The following is a 22,966-nucleotide window of genomic DNA, read 5'->3' on the forward strand; positions in this document are numbered from 1 at the left end:
GAAAAATGGAGGAGATGATTGAGGAGTCACTTACTTTCTCTGTGAGGGTCTTCACTCTGCAGGAGGAGGTCAGGGCTGAGGCGGCGCTCATGGAGACGCGTGAGGAGGTAATGCTGCAGGCAGCAGAGGGCACCTGCCCTCACATTTAGTGTTTGTTTAAGCGATGACACACTGTAACTTTCAACATATTTCAACCAATTCATGCTGTAAGCAGACACATGACAATCAGACTGGATTTATGCAATATGGAGGGGAAAGGAGGGATCTGACTCTTAATTCTTCAAAGGAACAAATTAACCTTCACAGACTAACAGCATGTCCAAATTTCTGCCTTCAACTCACACATGAATCAGATGTCGTTCATGCATTTAAACGCAGCAGAACTTGATCATCAGGATCTGACTTGGGGCGCAGTTGTCCAACAGTAATGGCAGCTTGCTTTCAGGATCTACTGCGTGTTTGTGTGCATTTTCTTCTCCCATTGACCTGTGCTTCCTGTGCCTCTGTCCACTATGTTTTCAGCCCCCACATTTCTCTCATAGTGCTGCTGTATTGCAGAATGGAAAGCATGTCTATTTATTCCTTCAGCATGAGCAAAGTAAAGCGTTGCTCTGCTACAGAACTACTCCACTTGGCACTGGCATGCAGCTTATTAATCATACATTCTTGTTTTAGTGTTAAAGGAGCTCAGATAATGCATAGGTTTATGCTCCAGATGTGATTATTTAAAACAGATATGGTTGGGAAAGATTGATGCGTTGACAGTGGACTTTAACAACATTTGATGGAATTGGATTTAAATCTAAAAGTATCAAATGCGCTGTATCCTGTCTGCTTTCCGCTGCAGATATTTAAAGTCTCTCTTTAACTGTATTATTTGGCATTGATGGAGACAGTTTTGTTGTTCCAGCTAGCTTTGATTTCCTTTCACATCTGTTCAATCAACCAACTCCAGAATCTTGTTTCAGTTGTTGAGTCGGCATGTGGTACAATGGTCCTTAGCTTTGAACAGCCATCATTCAGTTCTGCAGCACTGGTGCAGAATGAGAGTGTGAGACTTCCTGCAGTGGGACTAAAGACCCAGTTTCTAAATATCAGAAAAGGTCCGGATAATCTGGGGCCATACCTTCATAAATTAGCAGCTGGCTTTATTGCACCTTCACTCATATCTTTTCAATCTGTTGCTGCTCTCAAATAAAATTCCTTTTGTATGGACATCAGCCTTTGCTCTTCCCTTGTTTAAAGGCGGTGACCTAAACAACTGCAGGCCTATCTCCAAGGTGTCTGTCTGTGGTGAGGTTCTGGAACCTGAGCAGTTGAAAGAGTTTCTACTTACATGTAACATTTGATCAGAGTACAGCAGCTATTAAAGACTCCTGAGACAACAAGCAACACTGTTCAGGTCTTATTATTGATCTGACACAGTGGATCGTGCAGTTCTAAAGCAAAGACTCATTATGTTGGACAGTCTGATCACACTGTGGGACGGGTGAGGAATCAGGCAGGTGTGTACTGGTAGATATTAGCACTTCTATCTACCTCGGTATATTGAGCGGTGTTCCTTAGAGCGCCGTCCTGGGGACAAAATTAAACTAATGCCAAATTCCATTTTTATTCTGATGATACAATGATGTACTGTTCTGCATCTTCACCCAATGAGGCCCAATAAGGCCCTCTTGCACTGTTGTCAGTTACAACAGTGCAACTTAAAACTTGTTTTGTATACCAAGAAAACAAAACTCGTGCTGCTTTCCAAAGCAAAATCAAAGCTCCTGAATCTTCCACCTATTGGCTCCACTCAAGGCTATGACACTGAGTTAGTATCCATGTACAGATATCTGGGAATCCAAAAGGATGATTATCTCTCCTTCTCACCTAGTGAAAAAATAGTGAAAAATATTCTAAATAAAACTGGGTTTTAATCTTGTTTCTCCTCTTCTATGTCTGTGCCAGATGATGTTGATGCCATGGATACAGTCTACCAGGAGCTCATCCCAAACCTTAAACCCTCACACACCACTGCACTGTCTGTTTTGGCCTTCTGTAGTTTTAAACATTGGCATATTTTCATTTATTAAGTTGTTCTTGGTCTGCCTTCAGAACTACATCTTTCAGAATAGTACAAGAAGTTATTGTCTCCATTCAAAAGAATTATTCTTTTTGTCTGAGCTGGGGAAAAGACCTTTAAATATGCTGCTCCATCTGCTTGGAAGATCCACCTGAATCTTAAGGATCCGGTCTGGTTATAAGCTCATTTTAAACCTGCTACAGGCAGACTTGTCTGACCATCCTGCCCCTGTCTGGCCTGTGATGATGAAATATTCTCAGGTTTTGTTCTTAAGATGTGGAATGAAGAATGTGTGTGTATTGTTGTGTTGTCTTCACTGATTTTAGGTGCTGCTTATCTTGGCCCAGATATTCTTCAAAGAGTATTTTATTCATGGTTAAGTTAGCAATCCCACTGACTATTTCTTATCAATTAGTCTCTGAAATCTTAAGAATAATGCCGTTAAAGTGCTGACTAATTAGAAAACAAACAGCACCAGTCAACCACAACATTAAAACCACTGACGGGTTGGAGCATTGTAGCCTCCCCAGCCAGACAGCAGTAGGTCCCTGCGTTGGAAGTCTGAGGTGATCACCCACCCGCCAAGGGTCAATCAGTAACACCCCAGAACACGCTCCATGTTTTGTCTACATCCTGACTGCTCAGAGCTCTTCTGTCAGCATGACGGGGACCAACACAATATCCGGCACAAACTTAAGCATACAAAGCACCCTACAGTCAGTTCATCTGCAACTTCATAATATGTGATTATCATTCGGTAAATCCCATTAAATCTGACCTGGTACTGGTCGGCTGTAATCTGGTCTAAGATGGAATGTTGTGCTCTGGTTGTATTGTGAAGGAGGAGAGGGTTCAGATGGAGATCAGGACAGAGCAGCAGGTCAATGTGTGCACACAGGGGGATGGACAGGAGCTCACTCTGCTCCTCAGCACAGGCCTGGAGGCTCAACAGCTCACTGTGCAAGATGGTGGGTAGCAAAGAACACACACACACACACACTCGCACACATTCCCACTCTGTACTTGCACATTCAGAAAGTACCAGGGAAAGAGGCTCCGGTGGTGGAAAGTGTGTGAAACATGGACCCAAGGTCACAAACTGATTCCATGATTAACATCTGTGATAATCCTAAGAACTGTCATCCGAAAGGCTTCTTCAGTTCTGAGCTAGATGGTGAGGAGTATAGGTAGACAATTTATGGGTGATGATGACTCAAACGACCCCCACACTGGTCAGGAGCTGTTGCAACCCTCTCTGCTTATTAGCTGATACTCTCCACCATCTAGTTCACAACTGAAAAAACCTTTCAGATGAGAGGTGAAAAGTCCAGCTGCCCTCATTCAAGCTCTTTGGATTATCACAAATGTTAATAATGATATCAGTTTGTGTTCCATTGGAGGAACATCCTGGCTGCTTCACTCAGCTGCGAACTGCAAAAAGCAGAGATGTAACCCTGAGGTTCCCAAACCAGGCGCCCTCCTCTCCCCGACTACACCTCCAGATCCTGGAGTCCAACACGCTCCGTAAACCAGCTCCACTTTGGACCAAGAATGCAGACACAGCTCCTACTTTGGTTTTACAGGGACCGGATAGCAACTCCAGCACCCCGTACTCCTGCAGCACCCCCCACAGAATCCCATGACCCCTCACTTACTCTGTGAGGATAAAGATCTGCGCCTCTGTTCCACGGCCTGGGTGGAAACAACTCTGCTCCTCCTCAATCTGAGGTTCAACAATCGGTCAGAGTCCAACACCCCGGAGTGAACTTTCCCAGGGAGGCTGAGTAGAGGGATCCCCTCCACCTCTTAAGTCAGCCCATTGACTTTTAGAAGCTCTTATGAATGAAGTTAGTTTTTAACATGCTTCTGACATCTCTCTGGTCCCACTGTGTGTGAGAAAAAGCCTCCAACTCATTGATGCTCTTCGATTTCCAAGCTTCTGCTGCTTTCTTTAAATCCCCCCAGAAGACAACTTCTGAAACCAGCTGCAGTGACTTTCACATTATCAGCTAATAACCGAGATTTTGTGGACTGATGGCATCACATTCACAGCCAGAATGGGCTGGTGTTTCAAAGAATCCATGATCACATGGTCACATTTATTTTTTCAGCAGCAACACAACCTACTGTCGATGTCTATGAGATCAGTGGGACCTTCAGGACTCTACAGACCAATCCAACTTATTAAATGCAGTCTTATTGCCAAAGGTCTGTGGGGCGATCCAACCCACCACTAATAACCAGATCAGGGTCCCGCACAGCATCGTAAATAATGATGAAACACCTTCAAATTGTCTCATTCAGTCTGATTTTCAAAGTGAAACGTGTTTTCAGCCAACAGAGCGTCCGTTTTCCAGCTGACAGTGTGTGCAGACATGGACTGCTGTCAGGTCGGAGGCCAGTCCTTCCTGGTAACCGTTGGCGCATTGAGTCTTCTTCTACAGTTCAAAACTCCAGATGGTTTGTAACATAGATTTGAATTTATCATGGCTTGTCATCCTAAGTATGTTGAATAGTATTTACTTTCTTCGACTTATTAGATCGGAGGAACTTCCAGAGGCTGTTGAAGAGAGGAGACAGTGAAAGAGGTTGCTCAGACAGAGGCCAGACAGCTTCGAGAAAACAGCCCATAATGTGTGAGACAGCGACTGAGAATTCAAAGTGCTACCAGGTAGATCAGTTAGGTATCTTAACATTTAAGTTTCAAACCTCAGGTGGGGCTAATATTAACTTATGTTTAGTTTCACAGCTGTTTGAGCCAGCAGCAGAGCCTGCTGCAGGACTACCAGACGACTGCCACTTATCAGAGGGCCATTTTAGCCAACGAGGCTGACTTCAAAGACAAGGTGAAATGTTGCAGAAAACATCCCCACATCAAGCCGTCATATTCAGTGTCATTTTTAACATCAGCTTGAGAGTCAGCGAAATGCTGAATGTGATGAATTTAGCTGGGTTTTGCTCAGAAGACAGCAGATGTCATCAGATTTCTGCAGAAGCTCATTGTGGGGGCAAACAGGGGTGACAGGAGATGGGGGTTTGGGTTTGGACTTTTGCCCCCAGATAGGAGGACAAGCACAAGGAGGCAGTCGGCTTGGCAGAAAGAGCAGAAAAAGAGACAAATCTGACAAAACAGTAAAAACTCAAGGAGCCTAACACAGTACATGCAAAAGACTGAGGAGAGAACAAGCGAGGATCATAGAACACTGAAACAGAAAGCTTGTTTTGGTGCTAGGCTGTATTTGAGGTGAACTGCAGCCTAAACTAAAGAAGAAATGAGAAACTGTACCCTGGGCCTGGGACCGAAGATCTTGCTTTCTTGATTTGATAACTTCTGTGTATGTGATACATTTTCTCTTCTAAGTGAGAAGGATCAAATCTTGGTGTGTCAATCCTCTGACTGTGTGGTCACTTTTCTTTGGCCTGATCTTGCTTCATAAGGTTTGAAAGATAAGTCCGGCAGTGGTTTGATGCCCACAAATATCCCTTTTTGTCCTTCTTGTTTCCACTACCATAAAGCCACACTGTGACCAATAACATCTGTATGTAGGAGGCACAGTTAAATCTATGATCCAGTCGTAGCCAAAAGTTTTGAGAATGACACAAATCATATTTTCCCAAAGTTAGCTGCTTCAGTCTTTATGATGTCAGTCTGCATATGCTCCAGAATGTTATGAAGAGTGATCAGATGAAGTCCCTCTTTGTCATGAAATTAACTTCATCCTGAATAACCCATTTCCACTGCATTTCAGCCCTCTCACAAAAGGACCTGCTGACATCATCTCAGTGGTTAACAAAGGTGTGAGTGTTGGCCAGGACGAGGCTGGAGGTCACTCTGCCATGCTGACTGAATTAGAATAGCAGACTGGGTGCTCTAAAAGGAAGGTGATGCTTGAAATCATTGTTCTTCCTCTGTTAACCTCTGTAAAGAAACAGCTGCAGCCATCGTTGCTTTGCATAAAAAAGGGTTTCACAGGTGAGAAGAATGCTGTTAGTAAAACTGCTGCTGCATCAACCATTTATAGATCATCAAGACCTTCAAGGAGAGAGGTTCAGTTGTTGTGAAAAAGGCTTCAGGGCTCCCAAGAAAGTCCAACAAGCGCCAGGACGGTCTCCTCAGGGTGAGTCAGCTGTGGGATCAGGGTGCTGGCAGGGTGTGAGGGCATCTGCACACACATCGTGGTCAGGCTTTTAAAGGATGGCCTGAGGTCAAGGACAGCAAAGCAGCTGCTTCTCTCCAAGAAAAACATGACTGATGTTCTGTAAAAAGTACAGGGATTGGACTGCTGAGGGCTGGGGAAAGTCATTTTCTCTCATGAAGCCCCTTCCCGATTGTTTGGAGCATCCAGTAGACAAACAAAAACCCACAAATTCTGACCAACTCCAAGCTCTGATTATGCAACAATGGGTTGTTATCAGTCAGGATTTGGGTCAGAAGTTGAGTGACAGCATGCAGGGTGAATTCCAGAGGTCTATGAAAAGAAGGGCCAACAGTGAATCTTTGCAAAAACTTCATATTTATGCATGGCATAAAGTTCCATTGTTATGCTGATGATACTCAGCTGTACCTGTCTATGAAACCAGATGAAACCAATAGGTTGGTCCGACTACAAGCCTGTCTTAAAGACATAAAGACCTGGATGACTCAGAACTGTCTGCTTTTAAATTCAGACAAAACTGAAGTTGTTCTCTTTGGACCTGAGCGCTTCAGGGAGAAATTGTCTAGTTATATAGTTACTCTAGATGGTATTTCCTTGGCTTCTAGTTCTACAGTGAGGAACCTTGGAGTTATTTGTGACCAGAATTTATCATTTGACGCACATATAAAACAGGTTTCTGCCTTCTTTCACCTTCGTAATATTGTTAAAATCAGGAACATCCTGTCTCAGGGTGATGCAGAGAAACTAGTCCATACATTTGTTACTTCAAGATTGGACTACTGTAATTCCTTATTATTGGGCTGTCCCACATATCCTCTGAAAAGCCTCCAGCTGATCCAAAATGCTGCAGCCAGAGTTCTGATGAGAACTAACAGGAGAGATCATGTTTCTCCAGTTTTAGCTTCTCTTCATTGGCTCCCTGTTAAATTCAGAATAGAATTTAAGATTCTTCTCCTCACATATAAAGCTCTTAATGACCGAGCTCCATCATATCTTAAAGATCTCATTGTAAGATATTTTCCTAACAGAGCACTTCGCTCCCAAACTGCAGGTTTACTTGTTGTTCCCAGAGTTTCTAAAAGCAGAATGGGAGGCAGAGCCTTCAGTTATCAGGCCCCTCTCTGTGGAATAAGCTGCCAGTAAATGTCCGGGAAGTCGTTCCTTTCCCCCTGTTTAATTTCTCAAATGATATTATGTACATGTGACATTATTGTCACATGTACTGGTTCTGGTTCTGCCAGAGGTTTCTTCCTGGTTCTTCCAGAGGTTTCTTCCTGGTTCTGCCAGAGGTTTCTTCCTGGTTCTGGTTCTGCCAGAGGTTTCTTCCTGAGTCTGGTTCTGCCAGAGGTTTCTTCCTGGTTCTGGTTCTGCCAGAGGTTTCTTCCTGGTTCTGCCAGAGGTTTCTTCCTGGTTCTGGTTCTGACAGAGGTTTCTTCCTGGTTCTGGTTCTGCCAGAGGTTTCTTCCTGGTTCTGGTTCTGCCAGAGGTTTCTTCCTGTTAAAGGGAGTCGTTCCTTTCCACAGTCCCTCAGGCTCAGGACGGGAGATTGGACTGAAAAAAGTTTCGGTGTAATCTGTGGGTTTCCTTAGCTAGGATAGTTTTTTTTTAATTGGCTCTATATGAATTATTTGGATTATTTTTAAATTAATTCAATGGATTTCATTGGATTATGATTACAATGAATTGAATTCCAATTGGCTTGAATTGGACTATATTATTTAAGTGCCTTGAGATGACAGTTGTTGTAATCTGGCGCTATATAAATAAAACTGAATTGAATTGAATTGAATGTGTTTGTCACTAAAACCTTTGAACCATATGAAATGCCTGTAATCATACTTCAGTTTACTAAAGAAACATCTAACAAAAGGATCCAAAAACACTGTAAACGTTGTGAAAACCAGCATTTATGTCATTTTCAAACGTTTTGGCCCCGACTGTGGGTGTTCGCAGTGATTACCTTAACAAGCTGTTCAATGGACCGTTTAATCAATAAACTCTTAGGAAGGGGCCTGCAAGACATCTGTATTAAAAACCACCTGGAGGTGCGGTGTACCTGTGTGTGTTTTAACATTAATAACTGGCTGCTTTTGGCCCTCTTCTCTCTACAGGTAGTTCTGGATGTGTGCTGTGGTTCTGGTGTTCTGTCTTTCTTTGCAGTCCAGGCAGGAGCTTCCCGGGTGTATGCTGTTGAATCCAGTCCTATGGCCAAATTTACACAGGTCAGTGTATTTTAATCCTCCAGCCTTGATTCCTATCATGTTGTTGGCTCTTACAAAGTCTATGTTTAAATCTGTACATCCATTTCAAGGATATTCTTTGCAAAAATGGAAGAATTATTTGACTCTATAACTAACCTACTTGCAGAACTTGAATGTTCTGAGCTGCAGAAATAGAAGAACAACGTGTGATTTGGCAATGCAAAAGCCGAAAGAAAAGCCACAACTATGCACTAGAACACACACACGTAGAGCACATGCATCACATGCAGAGCGTGGCATTCTGGGGAGTTAATGAGTTGCGGCGACATCTGGCCCAGATTTAAGTAGACTAGGTGCTGCAGGACGCTGACACAGTTGAGATCAACTAATTAGACCAAGTTGACCTTTTATTAGAATTGGAACCAGGCTGACGAGAGAATGGAAATGCAATTTATGGCATAAATCATTTGATATATAGGTTGCAACGACACTGTCAGTCAACAGCAATCCCCAGGTAAACACGTTTCAGAGTTGCTTGATGCACTGAATTTGACAGACTACACAAAGTCCACATTCTGCACATTATGGTTGATCCAAAACTCTGCAGGAGTTCTGATCCAGGTTTTCCATGACTGCAGATACATCTCGATCAGTCACAGAACACACTCTAGGACAGTCTATAGGAACTGTGGAGATTATCCAGAGCAGCTCCAACCCATTCACTGACAATTTATTATTGTTAAGGCAGAAATATCACAAAACAGCAGTCCAGGTTTCTTCCTCATCAGTAACAGCAGAGAGAAGAGTTCACTACCACGATTTGTGAATCTGCCTGTTCATTCCTCAGTAAATGTGTCGTTTTAAAGGGTGTTGTTTAATGATTTGTCTTTTGTACAGATCCTTGTGCAGACAAATCATCTATCTGAGCAGATCATGGTCCTGGAAGGACAGGTAGAGCAAATCATTCTTCCAGACATGGTGGATGTCATCGTGTCTGAGCCAATGGGCTACCTGCTGCTAAATGAGAAGCTCATGGAGAGCTTCCTGCATGCCAGAAAATGGCTCAAACCTAATGGTAGGAGCTTGAACAAGCAGGTGTAAAGATGTTGGGCATTATCTTGGTCTTTTTAACATCAGGCTCAAGGTTAATTCTCCAAGTGCAACTATAGTCCTTTTCACACACCCCATTCAAGATGAGTGGGATGTGCCACAGTGTAGGAATCACTCTTACCGACACTGTTGTTGGTTTTGTGATGCCAGCGCACGTACAACACTGAACCAGCTCTGTTGGCTTTGTATGAATTATCAAAGGGAATTATGATGGCTTTTTGTGCCACAACTGCACCGTGAAAGGCTTGTATCTCTACCATGTTTAATATGGTATCTCTGCTTCTGTCCACCGTCTCCTTCCAGGCCTGATGTTTCCCTCCTCTGCTGATCTTCACCTCGCTCCCTTCAGTGATGAGCAGCTCTACTTTGAACACCTCGCACGAGCCAGTTTCTGGTCTCACTCACACACACTCACACACACTCACACAGGCATGCACAGACAGAAAATCCATGCATGAGGACACAAACACACTACCTCCCTTTCTCTCTCTATCACACACACTCATGTGTGTGGTCTCAGCCAGCCATGTTTCCTGTTGGATATTAAATGCTCTGCTTCAGTGTAGTCCTGGCTCTGCCAGCCTCCACTGATGGAAGATTTTTACTTGTTTACAATGTATTTGATCCCTCAAACATTGCTGAAACCAAAATCTTTAGATTTAAAAGTTTTCCAATGTTTCTAGTAAAAATTGAGGGGAGTAAAATATTGAACATTGGTATCATCGAAGTGAATATTTTAGCTGTGACTACTATAAAACAGACACAAAACAATAACAGTGAACAGATCACCATTCCACTGTGCCCTGTCTTTCCATTGCTGGATGACAAGACTTCTTTTAAGCAGCATGTTGCAGTTAATAATACAATATTTTAGTCTGTGTGTGCGTTTGTTTAGTCCTTCAAATCTGCTGTAATGGGGGAATTCTTAAGAAATCGTCCTCTGTATTATACAGTGTCAACACATGCTAGCATGCACCGTGCATAAGTCTTCAGACAATCAATCCCAACAGACATTATGAGATTCTGAGCACAACCATAGGCAAAAATAACACAATATCACATTATTAAGATAAATGTCTCAATGGAAAAACCTAATTTATTTTAAATTATGATAGAGAACATGTGGAACATTAGTAAACTTGTATGTAAAGAATAGAATAGAAAAAAAAACTTTATTACTCCCCCAGTGGGGGGAATTCAAAATGAGTGAAGTAGCTCAACAGTTTTAAAAAAAAATATTTACAATGATACATATTAGAACAATAACAACAATAATAATAATAAGAAGAAATGAATACATAAATAAATAAATACATTTGAGAGAAAAACAGCAGTCACTGTTAAAAAGCCTTATGGCTGTAGGGACAAAGGACCTCCTGAAGCTCTCAGTCCTGCAGCCTCTTACTGCAGCTGCTCCTCTGACCTGCCAGGATGCCCCAATTTACTCCTCATCCGTTGCTCCACCACAGCACTGAGAGGGTCTAGTCTTCTGCCTACAACAGAACCGGCCTTTTTCACCAGTTTGTCCAGACGCCTACAGTTTCTGTCTGTAGTGCAACTCCCCCAGCCGACAACAGCATAGAACAGTGCGCTCTCAGCACTATCAGTACTATATCAGTACTATAGTACTGATTACACATACATTTATACAGTATGTTACCTGAATGATAATCAGATAATACTAGAATGTTGTTTCTGTTATTTCAATATTGAAGCAGGAAAGAAACAAGAAACTGGTCTATACCTAGATCCATATATATTTATGGTTTCACTTAAGTAGAGATAAGCCTATAGAAAGCCTATAGAAAGCAAAAAAGTCACTTTTTGAGTCTTGTGTGTCTCTTTTTTCTATCTTAATTTAAAGAAAGAAAATAACTTAAATTTATCATTGAAACTCATCTAAATCAAAGGGCAGTTAATAGCTGCATACTAGTTAAATATTTAAGTGCTATCTGCAGAAAAGTATATTCCAATGTTAAATACTGGAACCACAGAGTTGGGACACCAGGGGGGCTGGAGCCTATCCCAGCTGTCATCGGGCGAGAGGAAGGGTACACCTGGACAGGTCACCAGTCCATCACAGGGCCACACAGAGACACACAAGACTCACAACAAGGGACACTTTTAGAGTCACCAATAAACATAACATGCATGTTTTTGGATGATGGGAGGAAGCTGGAGTACCCAGAAAAACCCATGCATACAAGGGGAGAACATGCAAACTCCATAATTACTAAAACAATAACCATTTAATAGCCTAACAGTATCAATGGGAACATTAAGGTAATAACAGCCATAGATTTAGAGTTACGGGGTAATCAGGTGCAAAAATGATAACAAAGAAAAACTATACCGTATATTTATATTTTAGTTATGAACTTCCTGACACTAACAAGGTAAAAAGTGAAATATATTCATTTTGACGAATGGTAACATGGGTACATGACTGGGATAATAAGCAAATTATTGTAATGCAATTTAGAATAATGTTTTCATTCGAAGTTACAATCAGTCAACCTTCAAAACGTTGCAAAGAAGTTAAAACTGCTAATTACCATTGAACTGTACTGAAATTCCTTCCTCATGGCCGAACATTCGTCTGTGTCCAGGTAATGTTCTAGAAATAGGATGTTTATTGCTGCGACATCTTACATGTGGCAGATTCTATGTAATAACCATGAATCGGGGTTTCAAACCGACCAAGCATCTGTTTCCATTTTATTTAACAGTAATATTACACTACCAAACATCCACAGGCACACTGATTAATGATAATGGTTACCCTACCACTTATGTTTCCAGGTGCCTTTCCATGTTTGGGTTTAGTTTCATTCTACCGTGAAAAGAAAATTGAATCACGTGATTGGTCAGTTTGAAGGCCATAATAATTGCCTATAAAAAAATAAGGGTTAGTTGGGTTAGCATTTATGTGTCCATATAATCATTAACAATAATCATTATGCTTCTAGATGTTGAGGAGATGCATAATAAGTCTTATTAGCATGGTAATGAGACATATTACCATCTCATTACTATTACCTGCTTAGTTCTGCACAATATTCTTTTATATGTTAGATGTCTTCCAATGTATTACTTCAATTCAACCAATTGCCTGCAAACAATACATCCTCTGTTTTGTAGTTTGTATGTGCAAGTCTACCAGCATGTGTGAGTATCGCCATGCTCTGCACCCTTCACTGCTTCACCACTATGTGCAGGTCAAGCCCAGTTAGCCTTGAGGAATGACAGCAAACTCTATGCTGATGTTTTCCACCAAAGCTATTTCAGAAGTGTGGGAAAGAGCCAAAGAGGAAAAGTAAAAGTTAGATACTGATAACTGCTGACATTCAGTATGTAATTGAATTACTGGAGGAAATCTGCAGAAACACTGCAGATTAGGAGACGTGACATGTTTGCACTGCTTATACAGCATCCTGCATGGTTTCCCAATGCGTCAATTATCTAACGATAAAAATCATTTATTTTCTTCAGGCAGCAGAGAAGCTTCTACTGTGTGAACCTGAGTGGTCTTCATAGTCCGGCAGTGGATGAGTTTTTCAGGCAGCCTATAGTGGTAAAATGCAACAAAAACTACATTCACCTGTCAAAACTGCAACCATGCCTCAATATCATTATGTTATGACAACAGCAATGAAAATTATATGTCTTTTTCAGGACATGTTTGATGTTCAGATACTGATGGCCAGGTCTGTTAAGCACTGCATCAACTTCATGGACATTAAAGAAGAGGATATACACAGGTTACATGCATAATCATGTCTAATTCATTTCTCAACAGCACATTATTTTATACTCATTTAGCCTCCTGCATCATTATATCCAGTTTAAACTAATGGTTTAAATTGTATAGCAAATATCCCCCATCCATCCATCATCACCAAAGAGGCGACCAGAAGGCATCCTAGCCAGATGAACCACCTCAGCTGACTCCTTTCTATGTGGAGGAGCAGCGGCTCTACTCCGAGCCCCCTCCGGATGGTGGAGCGCCTCCCCCTATCTCTAAGGCTCAGCCCAGCCCCCCTCTGAAGGAAACTCATTTCAGCCGCTTGTATCCATGACCTCATTCTTTGGGTCAGAACCCAGATCTGTGAGCACAGGTGAGGGTTGGAACAAAGATGGAGCAGGAACCTGAAAGCTTCTCCTTCCGGCTCAGCTCCCTCTTCACCAAACGGACCGGAGCAGCGCCCTCATTACTGCTGACGAAGCCCCGATCCGTCTGTCCATCTCTGACTCCAACTCACCATCACTGAGAACAAGGTCCAGAGATGCTGAAACTCTTCCAGCTGAGGCAGAGACTCAACCATGACCCAGAGGGAGCACTCCACCATTTTCTGGTTCTGAACTCGGATCTGACTTTCTTCCCAGCTGCTTCACACTCAGCTGTGAACCGCTCCAGAGCAGCTGAAGGTCACGGGTTGTAGAATCCAAGAGAACCACATTATCTGCAAAAAGCAGAGATGTAACCCTGAGGTTCCCAAACCAGGCGCCCTCCTCTCCCCGACTACACCTCCAGATCCTGTCCGTGAAAATCACAAACAGGATCGGTGACCAGGGGCAGCCCTGGTGGAGTCCAACACGTAGGGTCAGACCTTGCTTTCCCTTTCTAAGATGCCTACTGGTTTGCCAGAACACCCTTGAGGGCAACTGAAAATTCTTGTTCATGGCTTCGCTGAATTCGCCGAAAAGGTCTCCTTCTTCAGCCTGACACTTCCCTCAACGCTGGCATCCACCAGCAGGTCCTCTGATTTCCACCATGACAGGCATTGACAACCTTTAAGCCACAGCTCTGAGAAACCACATCCACAATGGAGGTCCTGAATATGGTCCATTCAGATTCCATGTCCCCAACCTCCCCTAGTAAATGAGAAAAATTCTCCTGGAGATGTGAGTTGACGATCTGGTGCACAGGGGCCTCCATTAGATGTTCCGAATTCATCCTCACAAACCGTTTGGGTTTACCAGGACTATCTGGCAGTATTCCCCGCCAACAGACCTAACTCCCCACCAGGTGGTTATCGGTTATCAGCCCTCCCCCTCTCTTGACCCGAGTGTCCAAGACATACGCCCGAAGAACTGATGATATGACTACAAAGTCGATCAGCAATCTTTGGCCGAAGGTAGCCTGCTACCAGGTACACTTATGAACCACCTTATGTTCAAACATGGTGTTCGTAATGGACAATCCATGACTAGCACAGAAGTCCAAAAACAAAATGCCACTTGGGTTCAGATCAGAGAGGCTGTTCCTCCCAATCACGCATCTCTGGGTCACTCCATCATTGCCCACATGGGCACTGAAGTCCCCCAGAAGAACAATGGAATCCCCAGGGGGCACCCCCTCCATGATATCACACCTGGTAATCAGACTCAGAACCTTCACTACTGCAACTTGCAGCTGTAGCGAGGCGACCCCCTCGCTTACTGGAGGAGAACTCCTCCACCATGATGCTCAGCTGGGGGCTTGTGAGTAGGCATGGCTCTAAACTGGTGTTTTCAATTGGTGCCTCTCTATCAAGGTCTTGAAATCGCTCTTAGTTTGACCCCTCCCATGAGACAAATTTATAATGGTAGACCCTACCAGGGGCTCATGGTGATACTCAAACTTCTACACCGTGTTGAGGTGGCAGTTCTACAGAGAAGTTTCTTCGACTTATGAAGACAAACATAAAAACATTGCTTAAGCAAATATCAGGTAAACAATATCATAGTGTCTTTTTATTAACATCTGCTTGATGCTGTCATAAAAGTCATATTGAGTTGTGGCCAAACAAACATACCATAAATAAGAAAGAAAGACCAGACAATAAAAACACAATGAAATTATATTTATTACTGATTCTGCAAATTTCAAATGCAAATGTTAAAAACAAATAGTAAAGATTTAGAAAATTATTCTATATTTTCAGAGTGGAGATACCCTTTGTGTTTACATTGCTCCAATCTGGACTGGTTCATGGACTTGCCTTTTGGTTTGATGTGGCCTATCTGGGATCCAAGTAAGTGATATTTTCTTTTGATTTGACATATTTGCATTAATTAATGTTATTCGGATCTGGGCCCAAAACAGAATATCTTGTGTTTAACTTCGCACAGCATGGGAAAAAGCCATTGTGTAAAATGATTCACCCTCATGGGTCAGGGTGGCTGTTTGGGTTTGGATACATTGGTTTACTGGCTTGTTATAGGCCATAATGTCATTTGCAATAGAAATCCAAAATAGATCTTTTGTCATGGATTGCTGAGTATATTTGACTGGTTGTTTCTTTTTTTTTTGTGAAGCACCAAATCACAACAAGTTTCAGTGTTTTTTTTAAATGCATTTGGCAGATGCTTTTATCCAAAGGAACTTACAGGTAAGGCAGGTAGGGTAAGGGGGTCTTGCCTAATGACCCCTACTGGAGGTAGTACCTTTCATGCAGGGGATTCAAACCCAGGTGTCCCACATGAAAGGTGGCAATCATACCACTACACTATCCAACCCAAAGTGTGCTTGTTCAACAAAAAGTTAATGACAACAATGATGTCATATGTACATGGAGAGTAAAGAGAGCAGAGGGAGGAGAGGTGCATCATGGGCGCTCCCCCAGCAGGCTGGGCCTATAGCAGCTTAACTATGGGATGTTTCAGGATCACCTGAATCATCCCTAACTATAAGCTTTATCAGAAAGGAAAGTTTTAAGCCTAATCTTAAAAGTGGAAAGGGTGTCTGCTTCCTGAAGCCAAACTGGCAGCTGGTTCCACAGAGAGGGGCCTGATAACTGAAGGCTCTGCCTCCCATTCTGCTTTTAGAAACTCTGGGAACAACAAGTAAACCTGCAGTTTGGGAGCGAAGTGCTCTGTTAGGAAAATATCTTACAATGAGATCTTTAAGATATGATGGAGCTCGGTCATTAAGAGCTTTATATGTGAGGAGAAGAATCTTAAATTCTATTCTGAATTTAACAGGGAGCCAATGAAGGGAAGCTAAAACTGGAGAAACATGATCTCTCCTGTTAGTTCTCATCAGAACTCTGGCTGCAGCATTTTGGATCAGCTGGAGGCTTTTCAGAGAATATGTGGGACAGCCCAATAATAAGGAATTACAGTAGTTCAGTCCTGAAGTAACAAATGCATGAACTAGTTTCTCTGCATCACCCTGAGACAGGATGTTCCTGATTTTAGCAATATTACGAAGGTGAAAGAAGGCAGTCCTAGAAACCAGTTTTATATGTGCGTCAAATGATAAATTCTGGTCAAAAATAACTCCAAGGTTCCTCACTGTAGAACTAGAAGCCAAGGAAATACCATCTAGAGTAACTATATAACGAGACTATTTCTCCCTGAAGCGCTCAGGTCCAAAGAGAACAACTTCAGTTTTGTCTGAATTTAAAAGCAGAAAGTTCTGAGTCATCCAGGTCTTTATGTCTTTAAGACAGGCTTGTAGTCTGACCAACCTGTTGGTTTCATCTGGTTTTATAGATAAGGCAATTTTATTTGTATAGTGCATTGCATACACAAGTGCAACTGAATGTGCTTTACATTTCAGAAAAAAAACAACGAAAGGATGAGAAGATAAAAAGATAAAAACGTGCAAAGACACGTAAAACAAAGCAAGTCAATGAAACCTTTTGTAACAGCCGGAACCAGAAGTAGTGCAAGATAGAATTAATAAAATGCTTTGGTAAAAAAGGATAAGACAAGTAAAAATTAGATAACAATCAATAGTATCTGTAACTCTAACCATTGGCACCCATAATCACATTTAAAAGGCCTGACAAAACGAGAAAGTTTTGAGCCTTGATTTAAAAGTAGCAACATTTGGGGCACATCTAAGTGTTTCAGGGAGTTTGTTCCAGAAATAAGCAGCACAATATCTGAGTGATGCTTTACCATTTTTTGTCTTAGGACTATAAACCGTTAGCAGTCCCTTTCCAGATGACCTAAGGGTTCTTGATGGTTGATAGGGAAAAAGAAGATTTTGCAGGTATTTTGGGCCATTTAGGGATTTGTAGACCAGCAAATTAATTTTAAAATCAATTATCACACACAGAGGGAGCCAGTGCAAAGATCTGAGAACTGGTGTGATGTGGTCGTATTTTTTGGTTTTTGTGAGTACCTGTGCAGCTGCATTTTGAACACGCTGCCATTTTTGGATGGTTTTCTTTGGAAGGCCGGTATAAAACCCACTGCAGTACTCTAGTCTACTCGAGATAAAAGCATGGACAAGTTTTCCCAGGTCTGGTTTAGATAGAAGGCCTCTAATCCTTGCTATATTTTTTCATAGATAAGTACTGTGATCAAGCTGAGTATCATCAGCATAGCAATGGGAATTTATGCAATGCTGTCCTATAATGTTACCTAATGGAAGCATGTATAAAGTAAAAAGAATCGGTCCAAGCACAGAACCCTGAGGAACTCCATGACTTACTCTGGTGTGTGAGGAAGATTCTTCATTTACAAGAACAAACTGGAATCTATCAGATAAATATGACTTAAACCATCCTAATGCAGTTCCTTTAATCCCAATAACATGTTTAAGTCTCTGTAACAGAATGCTGTGATCGATCGTATCAAATGCAGCACTGAGATCCAACAGGACAAGCACAGAAACAAGTCCGCTATCAGAAGCTAACAGGAGATCATTGGTAACTTTCACCAGTGCTGTTTCTGTGCTATGATGCACTCTGAATCCTGACTGAAACTCTTCAAACAGATTATTTCTATGTAAATGATCACAAAGTTGAACTGCAACTATTTTTTCAAGAACTTTGGACAACAAAGGGAGATTGGATATAGGTCGATAATTAGCCAACACTTCTGAATCAGGAGTAGGTTTTTTAAGTAAAGGTTTAATTACAGCAACCTTAAAAGTCTGAGGTACATATCCTGTCAACAAAGACCGATTGATCAAATCCAATATGGAAGTGTCAATTAAGGGGAAAACCTCCTTAAACAGTCTGGTTGGGATTGGGTCTAACATACAAGTTGATGGTTTAGAAGAGACTATTGCTGTTGTTAGCTCAGAAAGATCAACTGGACAGAAGCTGTCTAAGTACAATTCAGGTTCGAAAGATACTTCTAAAGCTGTTCTACTTGATGATACATCAGTGATAATAGTGGGAAGGATTCCATTAATCTTCTCTCTGATAGAAACAATTTTATTGATAAAGAATCTCATGAAATCATCACTGCTGAGAGTTAAAGGAATACATGGCTCAACAGAGCTCGGACTCTTTGTCAGCCTGGCAACAGTGCTGAAAAGAAACCTGGGATAATTCTTATTCTCTTCTATCAATAATGAATAATAAGCAGTTCTAGCTTTAAGAAGTGCTTTCTTATATGTTATTAAACTATCTTTCCAGACTAATTGAGACTCTTCTAAATTAGAGGAACGCCACTGTCTCTCCAGCTTTCTTGCAGTCTGCTTTAACGCACGCAGCTGTGAATTATACCAAGGAGCCAACCTCTTCTGACTGATTACCTTCCTTTTTAGAGGGGCAACATTGTTCAATGTTGTTCACACTGAAGCTATAGTGCTGTCAACAAGATCAACTTGTCATCCTGAGTCATTTAGATAGTTAGGTGAAAAGTGAAATTCCTGCAGTCATGGGCACAACTTTGTTTGAAAGTCGGCAATTAAAGGCTATAATTCTATATCCATCATCATATGGCCTCATTTGAAAATGTGTAATCTCTCTAACTTTCTGTCTTTGTAGGTCCACAGTGTGGCTCTCCACATCTCCCACTGAGCCTCTGACCCGCTGGTCTCAGGTCAGGTGTTTACTTCAAACACCTCTGTTTGCCAAGCTTGGACAAACTCTGTCTGGGAGAGTCTTGCTGGTTACGGACAACAGGTACACCTGTGCAATCATCCAGATGGGATAATCAACATAAGGGGCCTGATGTGGTACACTTACAGTGTGAATGCAAACAGACTAATCAGTGAACCAGAGAGAGGAATACCAGCACACTGAAGTCTCTCGCTGTCTTCTGTCATTTTTGGAATCGTTAATCAGCAAAAAAGGGGGGAGAAAAAAAAAAGAGGCGAGGGGAGGGGAAAAAACACAGCATCCAGACTATGCTCCTTGGGGAGTACAGTGTGGGGCTGGGAAAAAAAAACTCAGCAAAATCAAGAACAGCAAACATTAGCTCACCATCCAACATAGACTCCAAACATTTGCTCGCTTCACACATAAAAACACAAAGACAACCTGAAAGCGTGACATGGGGGTAAGCCCAGAGAGTTCTACGTCTGGTTCTCAACCAGTGTCTCAGTTCACAGGATGTCATCGTGATACCACAGCAGGTTGCCATGGAGAAGTCCTTGATTGGGTCCCAGTCAGAGTCAACAATCACCAGGTGTCTGTGAAGAAGGGGGGGGGGAAAGTAGTTCAGAGCGTCTCGCAGCAGCGATCTCAGGGGGAGTTGTTTCAGCAGCGGCCTTGACCAACATGTGTGTTAACTGTTCATCAGTGTTCATTGTTCATGTGTCTCAGATGTGCACATCACTCAGTCTGAGGACAAATTGTGTTCACATTTATTTATCATAACAGTTTCCCAACATCACCTCTAAGTGTCGCCAAAGAATCAGCAGCTGTAGAAAAGTGCGTACGACAGCCCTGAAGTTGGCGTGAGGCACCGCACATTTCCACGGTCATTTTGCTCTTGATACATCTGATCGTTGAAGTGAAAAAGTGTGTACGCCACTTTTTTGTTCGTACGCACCCTTTGTACATGAGGCCCCTGGTGACTACCCCTTACCCAGAATGACTCCATAGTGGATAGAAGTCCAGCCCCTCTCCAGAGGATTGGTTGGAGAAACCCAGCTGTACATTTGTTTCTATTAACCTCCTGCACAGATACAGGTTCCCTCTCCACCAGTGAAGTGATGTTCTTTGATCCTGCTGCTAATACTATCAGGAGAGTACATCTTAGACTGCCGCCCAATTCCACAAAGTACCTAACCCTTAAAGCACCTCCTGCAGGATCCTCCAGTAAACCCTCCACTGGGTTTTTTATATGTAACAACATCACGTGAAATTATCTCCTGTCCTCTGCTCCCAGGACACTGTCCAAAAACAAAACAGGTTTTACTAAAATATAATGAGGTCTCTCATCAGGACTTGTTTCCAGTCTTGTATGAACTTTTGTTTTTCTCATAGCAGACAGAGCCACGACATTCAAATCACTGCCACAGTTGATCAGTCAGGTTTCAAATCTGGAAACATCCTGGACCTCAAGAACCCTTTCTTCAGGTTATTCTGCTTCTTCTCTGATACAGAAATGCATTTTCAGCATGGACCATAAAATGACATATACTGTGATATCATTTTCATGGAATATATACTTTGAAAAGCATGACTGTATGTCCATGTGACTCCATGTGCAGGACGCCATTGTGGTTCCACAGCTAGAGACTCCATCACGACAGTAGAGCCAGATGCCTGGGACAGATGGCCTCTGCGAGCATGTCCTCCACCAAAGCTGACGCAGCATTTCACAGTTTTAAAGTCACAATCTAGATAAAAATTTTCAAATGGACTCTATTCATATAATGCCTTTCAATTCTTGTTGAAGACTGAAAACAGCCTATTCAGTGTTTTTTTTTTAAACCAACTAACACCAATGTTGGTCCAGTGTCTTTATCAAGAAGATTTTGACATGTGGGGGGAAAGCCAGGAATCGAATCCCTGACTGCCTGCGTCCCGAGCCACAGCCTATCAGTTCTAACTTTTCCATCATCCAAATTTCTGCCAGGTCTCATGACCTTAAGCTTGGTGGTTTCTATATAACTTTGCCAACTAACAGACAACCAGATCATGGGCAATAATCGCAAACCTCTACCTCGGCTCCCGACTTGTCAACATGGGCATGTTGCTTACCACCGGCAATAAATGGGATAGCTTCTTAGAATGTCCACAAGAGGGCAGCAAATTGGCAACATTGGACCACATCCCTGGTGCAAGGGCTGGTTTAAATGAAGACGTAGAACATCTAGTTTTAAAAGCCAGGAGATTGTTTTCTGTCAGGCATGTTAAAAAATAAAAAGGGACATTTAGTAAGGGCTTGACCTACCATTAGGTTCTGTCTCTCTTATGGATGACTGCTCCAAAGAAACAAAGATCGTCTGAGCTCTGAATGCTTGTTTTTGCTCTGATGCACATATTGCCAATCATAATAACATGCATCATGACTTCTTCTTATGACCATTTGTTCTTATTTTTCCTTTAATTAAGAGTAGGTTTTGTTGATTCAAACTGAAACAGTATCATTTCCCATCGGGGGTTCACCAAGTATGACTGAATTCTGGCGGTTCAGTTAAGTTCAGTTGTGTTGAAAGTCAAAGTTGAGTTTGCCACCACAAATCTTTTTTAAAGGCGCCATCCATGAAGTACAAAATGAACACTGAGTCTTTGTATGAAGACCATCTAACACAAAGAACTGTGGTAAATTTGTTGAAATAAATATTGTTCATCCAAAACCCCATTGACAGGTTTCATTTACTTTCACGAGTCATGGTGTCACATCTTATTCATGTAGAACTTACTCACATTATAGCTACAAGTTTGTACAACATATGAGAATAATATGTTTCTATTCTTTCAATAATCACTCCCAAAATATTTACCTTTGAAGCTTTGACAGTGTGTAGTTTCCAGATTTAATTTCATGCCTTGGTTTGGTTCACCTCATCTGTAACCCGAACCCTTTACAGCAGCGGTACAATCCCAGTTAAAAATGAAGTTGATGTCTAGGTGTGGATATTTGAAAGGACTGCACAGCCAGTAGGGAACATAATATTGTGTCTACTGTGAGGAAAAGCAAGTCTGGACTCAGTACTTGGTTACAGAGGGATTTGTCTATTTTTAAGCTTTGCAAAGAGTTATATACCCAGTATTTTCACTGGCCATTCCTGACAAATGGATTAAACCCTTTAATCAATTAACTTTTCATTTTATTTGGAAAAACAAAAATGACTATCTTAGAAAAGGGGACATAATGAAATCTGAGAAGGACTTCCTCACCAAGTTTTGTTATATTAGAAGATGGTCTATAAGCACAGTTACCCTGTATGGAATAACAGATGTATATGGTTTAAAAGAAAATCCTTTTATTATTGTGACTGGGTGGAGAAAGGTCAGGTGTTCATGTGATGGATTCAGAAGGGAACTTTCTTGTGTGTAATACATCTATTGGGAAATATTATAAGGCACTAAAAAACCTTTTCAGTGGTTATTAAAAGGTAATCCCACAAGCAACGGTGGGAATGGTGAAAGGTATAGTACTATGATTTGGAGATATCACAGAAGCCGTTGCTTAATATAGTTTTTTATAGTATTTTATGGAAGAGAAATGCACAAATTTATAAGGGACACACTTACATCCTTCAGCATCAAAAGGAAAAATCTCTTTAAAGGTTATCCTGAAGA

The 22,966-nt window shown here is 41.8% G+C and overlaps 1 protein-coding gene across 2 annotated transcripts; it reads left to right on the top strand.

The window, feature by feature from the left end:
* Nucleotides 1-21,118, top strand: LOC140289640 (histone-arginine methyltransferase CARM1-like). 2 transcript variants are annotated; one of them, XM_072379284.1, is made up of 14 exons: nucleotides 1-107; nucleotides 2,910-3,036; nucleotides 4,403-4,528; nucleotides 4,609-4,739; nucleotides 4,810-4,914; nucleotides 8,337-8,447; nucleotides 9,324-9,501; nucleotides 9,840-9,930; nucleotides 13,029-13,110; nucleotides 13,212-13,297; nucleotides 15,464-15,553; nucleotides 19,253-19,390; nucleotides 20,699-20,791; nucleotides 20,926-21,118. In XM_072379284.1, the coding sequence occupies exons 1-14, from the start codon at nucleotides 6-8 to the stop codon at nucleotides 20,948-20,950; spliced, it is 1,485 nt and encodes a 494-aa protein (XP_072235385.1). In that variant the 5' UTR covers nucleotides 1-5; the 3' UTR covers nucleotides 20,951-21,118. The 2 variants fall into 2 exon arrangements, with proteins under 2 accessions (XP_072235385.1, XP_072235386.1); XM_072379285.1 differs by having other exon boundaries at nucleotides 20,702-20,791.
* The last annotated feature ends 1,848 nt before the right edge of the window (nucleotides 21,119-22,966 follow it).

Source organism: Leuresthes tenuis, unplaced genomic scaffold, assembly GCF_036924035.1.
Source record: "Leuresthes tenuis unplaced genomic scaffold, fLeuTen1.0.hap1 SCAF_1, whole genome shotgun sequence".
NCBI classification, from domain to species: Eukaryota; Metazoa; Chordata; class Actinopteri; order Atheriniformes; family Atherinopsidae; genus Leuresthes; species Leuresthes tenuis.